This window comes from Magnolia sinica, chromosome 14, assembly GCF_029962835.1.
Source record: "Magnolia sinica isolate HGM2019 chromosome 14, MsV1, whole genome shotgun sequence".
Taxonomy (NCBI): Eukaryota; Viridiplantae; Streptophyta; class Magnoliopsida; order Magnoliales; family Magnoliaceae; genus Magnolia; species Magnolia sinica.
The window spans coordinates 2,403,950-2,410,015 of NC_080586.1; the positions used below are offsets into that span (position 1 = coordinate 2,403,950).

Sequence of the window (6,066 nt, forward strand, 5' to 3'; positions counted from 1 at the left end):
GGGGCCCATGACAGTCTCAAAGCATCTTCGTTGCCTAAGGAGAGATCCAGAAAAAATGTATTATGTATTCTGATCAAGGTCATTATGACATTCGTGCTTATTGTGATGCTGATTAGGTTGATTGTGCAATCAATCTGTGGTCCATCTTCAACTTTTGTTCGTTCAGCAGGAGAAATCTAGTCACATGGAAGAGCAAAAAATAGCTTCATGTTACTAAGTTTCTTTATCAAAATTGAATATCGCTCTATGGGATCACAATAAGATTCTCTAGCTTCATTTATTTCTCCATCAACTTAGCATAAATACCTTATCCCATGTCCTTTTTAATTTTGTGATAATCAAGCAACAATCTACATGAACTCCAATCTTGTATTTCACGAGCATACCTAAACACATTGAAGTGGATTGCCATTTCGTAAGCGAAAAATTATCTAGTACTATAATTTACACTTATCTATCGACAAAGATATTATCAAGCCACGTTTATTGACATTATTTTTGAGTTGGTCACCTCTGACATTCATACTCCAACTTAAAGGGAAGTGCTAGTGTGTCTATATATACACACACACACACTTGTAGTCTCTTACAAGTCATCTTATATATCTGCCTGTTTGTAGTATTCTATATTTGCTGGTATATTAATTACTACTATTCTACTTTTTTACTCGATGGAATCGGGAAGAAGAAATCATCCCAAACTTCCCTTAAACAGCACGTTGATTTTTTGGGCCTCATAGTGGTTGTGGAATGCATTTCGAATGATAGAGGATCTTAGCATTATTATATTACACATTTAGGAAAATAAAGCAAGAAATTTATCTTTGATGGGCCGCTAGCTACACAGCTTGGCTCAGCAACTGATCACGGAACGCGTCTAGGTGGGCCTCATCCATGCACCATGTCATTAGCCGGATACCTGTCATTGGCAGAGTCGGCGCTCCGAAGACGCAGACGGGGACGATGTTGGAATACTGTATTGGGATGAAGTTAATCGGCGGCCCCCACCCATAGTCGACGCTGCGAAAACCCAGCCGGGCCCACTCCGAAACGAACAGCGTGCTGTACGTTAGGGGTGGGGCGAATGGGTCCATCTCGTGGCCCACGTAGTCTCCGGCCATCCACTTACCGAATTCAGCCCTCAACTTTTCCTTCCCTTCCTGGATCAATCTCACAATGTCGATATTCGTCGCCCCAGCAAGCCACCAGCTGGAGGCCGTAACAATGACAGGAAAGAAACAGTTACCATAGTATCCTTCGGGCAATGGCGGATCGGTCAGCTTCCGCACATTCGCGAAGAAAACAAGCTTGACGTCGGTGTCGGTCTCTAATGCAATTGCCCGTGTTCGGTATCTCCAGATGCTCGCGGTGATGGCTTCAAATGCCGAGCATGTTCGGCCAGTCTGCTCGAAGAAGGCTCGCTTGAGCGGGCCCACGTAGTCTAGAGAAATATCCATGTTGGATTGCTGTAGCTTGTAGTTAGGCGGAGGCGGCGGCTTCTGCTCTAGCGCAGCGAGTGTGAACCTTGGCGGAGCGGTGAGAGCTTCTCGACACCAGACCGGTGCAATGCTGGGATTTTGAAAGCCCCTGGCAAGTTCGCCGACGGCGTTTAGGAATTGCGACGAGCCTAGACCGTCGCAGATACCGTGGGAGAATTCAAGGCCGACAATGAATCCGTCGCCGGTGAATTGCGTCACCTGAAAATGAGATCATCCACGGGTAGAAATGTAAATGGATGCATATGGAAAAAAGGGTTTTGAACATGATGGGAGTCGTTGATCTGGTGGGCCACTACATGAACGTGTGATGATGATTGGAAGATATTAACCATCCAATCAGTGGCCTGCAAATGTATGGTTAAACGATGAAGATTCAACAATTAGTAGGCTAAAAATCATAACAAATGGACAGTCAGGATTATCTGATCGACGTGATTTTTTAGTTATGGGCCATCCACTTGGTGCCCAGCTATCAACGGTAGAGATAATATCACCCAAATGAGATTTCTGAAAATACCTGTATCAGTACGAGTGGATCAAATCCAACCTTATCCGACGGTGGATCTGGCAGAAGATTGAACCGTGAATCCGTGAGATCGTTATCGAGATAATTAACGGCATCGAGGCTGCAGTTAGCGGACGCTTCGACGAACCAGATTCCTTCTCCGGTGCAGTCGACTTGCAGCAGGCCCGGTCTAGATTCTACAAATCGACCGGCCAGAGGATAGTAGGGAACCAGTGCCTTGGACAGGGCCACCTTTATGACCGTTGCCGCGTCTTGGCCATGTTTAAACACGTGTAAGGTCCGGATCTTGCATCGTAGGGCTGGGAGGCTATCGATGGCGGAGAGATCCAACGTCACGGATGGTGTAGATTCGCTGGGCTGGATGATGGAGTGGGCCAGCCTGGTTACTGAGTAGCTCATGGTGTGAAGACGAGGCTTGCGATGTACAATCACGCATGCAGTTCTCTCCATCTAGTGTCTATATATAGAGATAGAGGTCGGATTGACTGCAAAGCCTTGTAGGTTAAGCTTTACCTACAATCCTATGTTTGTGGCCCACCGTGATGTGTACATAACATCCAATCCTTCCATCATGTGCGTCGCCTCAAGTTCTTTATGAAAGGATAGATTAAGGTTAATTATCTTACAACTCAAGTGGGCCACACCGTGGGGTGTGTGTGCGGCCCACTGGGATGAATCAATCAAAAAATCCAGCCATTACAAGATATAAGTGGGCCACACCTTTCGGGTATGATTTATGTGGTGTGCCCAACTTAAGTTTTGAATGTGTTGTACCATATTCCCGACCATTTGAGAAAGTCAACTAAAAGAGAACATATTAAATTTAGTTTTATATGTCATAGGGTTGTTAAAAAATGTTATAGTCACTTAATTAAAAAAGAATTTAGAAATATTATTCAACTATTACAACATTGTAGTAATGGAAGAATAAACTGTAAGAAAACTCTATAAATAATTGATAAATCGATTTCTTGAAACCAATCCAATACAACAACCAATCAAATCAAATTTACCAAGTTATCTTTTATCTCAGCTTATCTTATAAATAATGATTAATTATAATTCAAATATACAGTTATATACTCAATTTATCCTTCATCTTAGTTCATGCGGTTCTTTGAGTTTTTCTTTTTATTTCATGGTATTAGTATATTGAAAGTCATTTATTGTAAAAGGCACTCGATATTCTTGTTTGAGAGGAAGAACTCTACATTTCAATTATCATCTGATCATTATTAAATTATAGAAATGTTTAAGTGGTCGATTTTCCATAATTCTCTTATACATTTATATTGACATACCAGCTTATTTTGGTGCTTGGGCTAAAGTAGATCAGTTTGGATCGAGCACTATATCGATTTTGATACGCCCCACTCACACTACATGTGATAAAAAGCAAATGTGAGTGTCAAGAGAATGGATCTGATTATTATTATTATTATTTGGCTCGGAAGAGAAGATAAGTACAAATGACATCATGCACCCACCACGTTGGGGCCCACACGGTGTTGTTGCAGCTTTGTAGTGGATCTGACAAAGTCACTTCTTTCCCACCGAGGTGTCCCACATGGAACATTTCATCCGTGCAAAAGGTATAGAAATGACGCTGTATATGATACAGTCATTTCTTTCCAGGCCAGTAACGTGTTACAAATCAGATCCATGAGAAAGGTGGGCCACACCATAGTAATCACCTGGCATTAAAATCACGATGATCCACTAATCGGTTGGGCAACAGAATTAAAATCCATGGACAGCCGATGGAAGGACTAAGTGCACTGGTGTGGCCCAGCCATCAGTGGATCAGGGCTAGCTTTGCATCGTAGGTGTTCACAATGCTGTGGCCCACCTCTTGAACGGATCAGATACTCTATAATGTAAAACCATCCCTGTAAATAGATGGCGAATCAGATACAACGGCTGTATCTCATCATTTCTCCGTATATAAATCCCATCATTTTGATAGATACACCCTTTCTTTTTTAACTTTGGTGTCGTGATAGTACAAAGTTGTATTAATCGTATTGAGAATTGTAGAAAAGATGAGCGTATCTATCAAACAAAGTGGTTGTAAATATCTAACCCCGCACGCACTCTTTTGCATGCGACACAGATGGCAACCAGGCACGCGCCAAGCTCGCACGCGTTCCGGGTGCGAAGGTGGCGTGTGCAGTGGGCAATTCATATTGAAATGATTGCTTCCCTTGCAAGTGTAGATTCAACTCTCTAACAGTGCAACAACTGCAAGCTGTAATTTTTCATTATCTGTCCTTATCCAATCAGAGGTGGATTGTGTCGTGAGTAAAGTAAAATCTGTGGGGTCCACTGTGATGTATGTGTTTTATCCATGCCGTTCATCCGTTTTTTCATCTAATTTTATGGCATGATGCCAATATTGTAGCATATCCAAGGTTCAAGTGGACCACATCACAGGAAACAGTGAGAATTGAATTCCTACCGTTGAAAACTTCTTGGGGCCACGAAAGTTTTGGGTCAATCTGATATTTGTGTTTTCCCTTCATCCATGTATGTGTTACCATATAAACAGGTAGGATGACAAATAAACATCACTGTGAGCCCTATGAAGGCTTTCAACGGTGGGAGTCATCATCCCCACACTTTTCTGTGGTGCGGTCCACTTGAGCTTTATATATAATTCAATTTTGGCCTTATGCCCTAAAATGAGCTGGAAAAACGTATGGACGGTGTGGATCATCATGGTGGGCCCCACAGAGTTTGCTCACCACGCTATAGCTTAGTGAGTAACTACACAATCCGCGTCCCATCCAATCCCATATGTGCAGGATCGCACGTGCTGGTCCACCATGTAATATCTTATACGGCTCATCTAGAAGGTCTCGCAGTAGGTGGGCCATCAGATATCCTTATCTTTGATACAGATGCCTTGAGCAACCTTGAATTGAAAGTGAGGATCTTTACCAAGTGGGACGTGAATAGGTCCTGATGGCCCACTTTATACATGCAGTATCCATGCATGTTCCGGCAATCCTGACCATGGATCTGGAGGGACCCACAATGCATGGGTGATGACTCAGAACATTGTTATATAGAGAGTGATCATATGGAATTTGGCTGATGGTCTAAATTTTAAATCATGTGGGGCCCACTTGATGATCAATTACCCTGATTCTCAGGACATTCAATCTACATACCAGGAATGGCCTGAAGCGTGGCTAGCGGTGCACATGAGCTGGGTTGACCTTATGGTCATTGGACTCAACCCAAGCAATAATCGGGTCTGGTCTAGGTCTAAAATTTGCACCCATGGGGTATGTCTGGGTCCCACTTGTATTTACTAAACGGGTGGGCCATTTGAACTTTTTAAAATTAACTTAGATTCGGACTCAGTTTTTAAATAAGTCCAACATGCTACCATAAAATAAACCCATTTCAAGCCCCCACTCAACCTAAAACAATTAAAGTGGTTGCGTAATAAGGTTTAGGACTGTTTAGGAGTTTGAATAATTACTTTCTAAAAGAAATGCTCACACACAACAACTAGGTATACATCCAACTAGTTGGCATATGGGGCCCACCCTGGTGTACGTATGACTTCTTGGCTGCCCAACGAGGTTGTCCCACCATGAAATTGAGATGTTCCAAAAATCATGCAGTTTCACCCATTAAAATGGGATGTTGCATGTGAATGTGGAGGTTTTTGGGTGGTGGTTTGTGATTTGTTGGGGTGTATCCCACTTGATAGTTGGGTCGATTTGATCCTTGGGGCAACCGTTTTACGTGACGTGACAACCGGGTTATACGGGTGAAGTGTGGTACAAACATAATGGTGGGTTGCACTAGCAACTTCGACATACGAAAAGTGCCTAATCATTTCTCATTATAAAACTCTTAGTTGAAATGGAATATTATTGTAAGGCACTTTTACATCAAGTTCGAGTGGGACGGCGTGTGAGATGCAGGGTATGCTCGGGGTAAACAGCTCGTGTGAGATAAAACTCATGTGATGTAGGGCCCACAAAGGGAGTTTTGACCCTAATTCATGAGACGTGGGACTTAGGC

The 6,066-nt window shown here is 42.9% G+C and overlaps 1 protein-coding gene across 1 annotated transcript; it reads right to left on the reverse strand.

The window, feature by feature from the left end:
- Window positions 1-694: 694 nt before the first annotated feature.
- LOC131225816 (acyl transferase 4) lies at window positions 695-2,467 on the reverse strand. Its single transcript, XM_058221407.1, has 2 exons — window positions 2,017-2,467; window positions 695-1,697 (listed from the first exon to the last, which is right to left on the reverse strand). Exons 1-2 carry the CDS (start codon window positions 2,422-2,424, stop codon window positions 840-842), a joined length of 1,266 nt encoding a protein of 421 aa, XP_058077390.1. The 5' UTR covers window positions 2,425-2,467; the 3' UTR covers window positions 695-839.
- Between the last annotated feature and the right edge of the window lie 3,599 nt (window positions 2,468-6,066).

What these genes read in the sequence shown, in the direction of transcription:
- LOC131225816 (XM_058221407.1), bottom strand. Translation starts at nt 2,424, where the DNA reads ATGAGCTACTCAGTAACCAGGCTGGCCCACTCCATCATCCAGCCCAGC. An exon ending in ATCCACTCGTACTGATACAG is followed by an intron (nt 1,698 to 2,016) that starts GTATTTTCAGAA and finishes TCTCATTTTCAG; the next exon opens with GTGACGCAATTCACCGGCGA.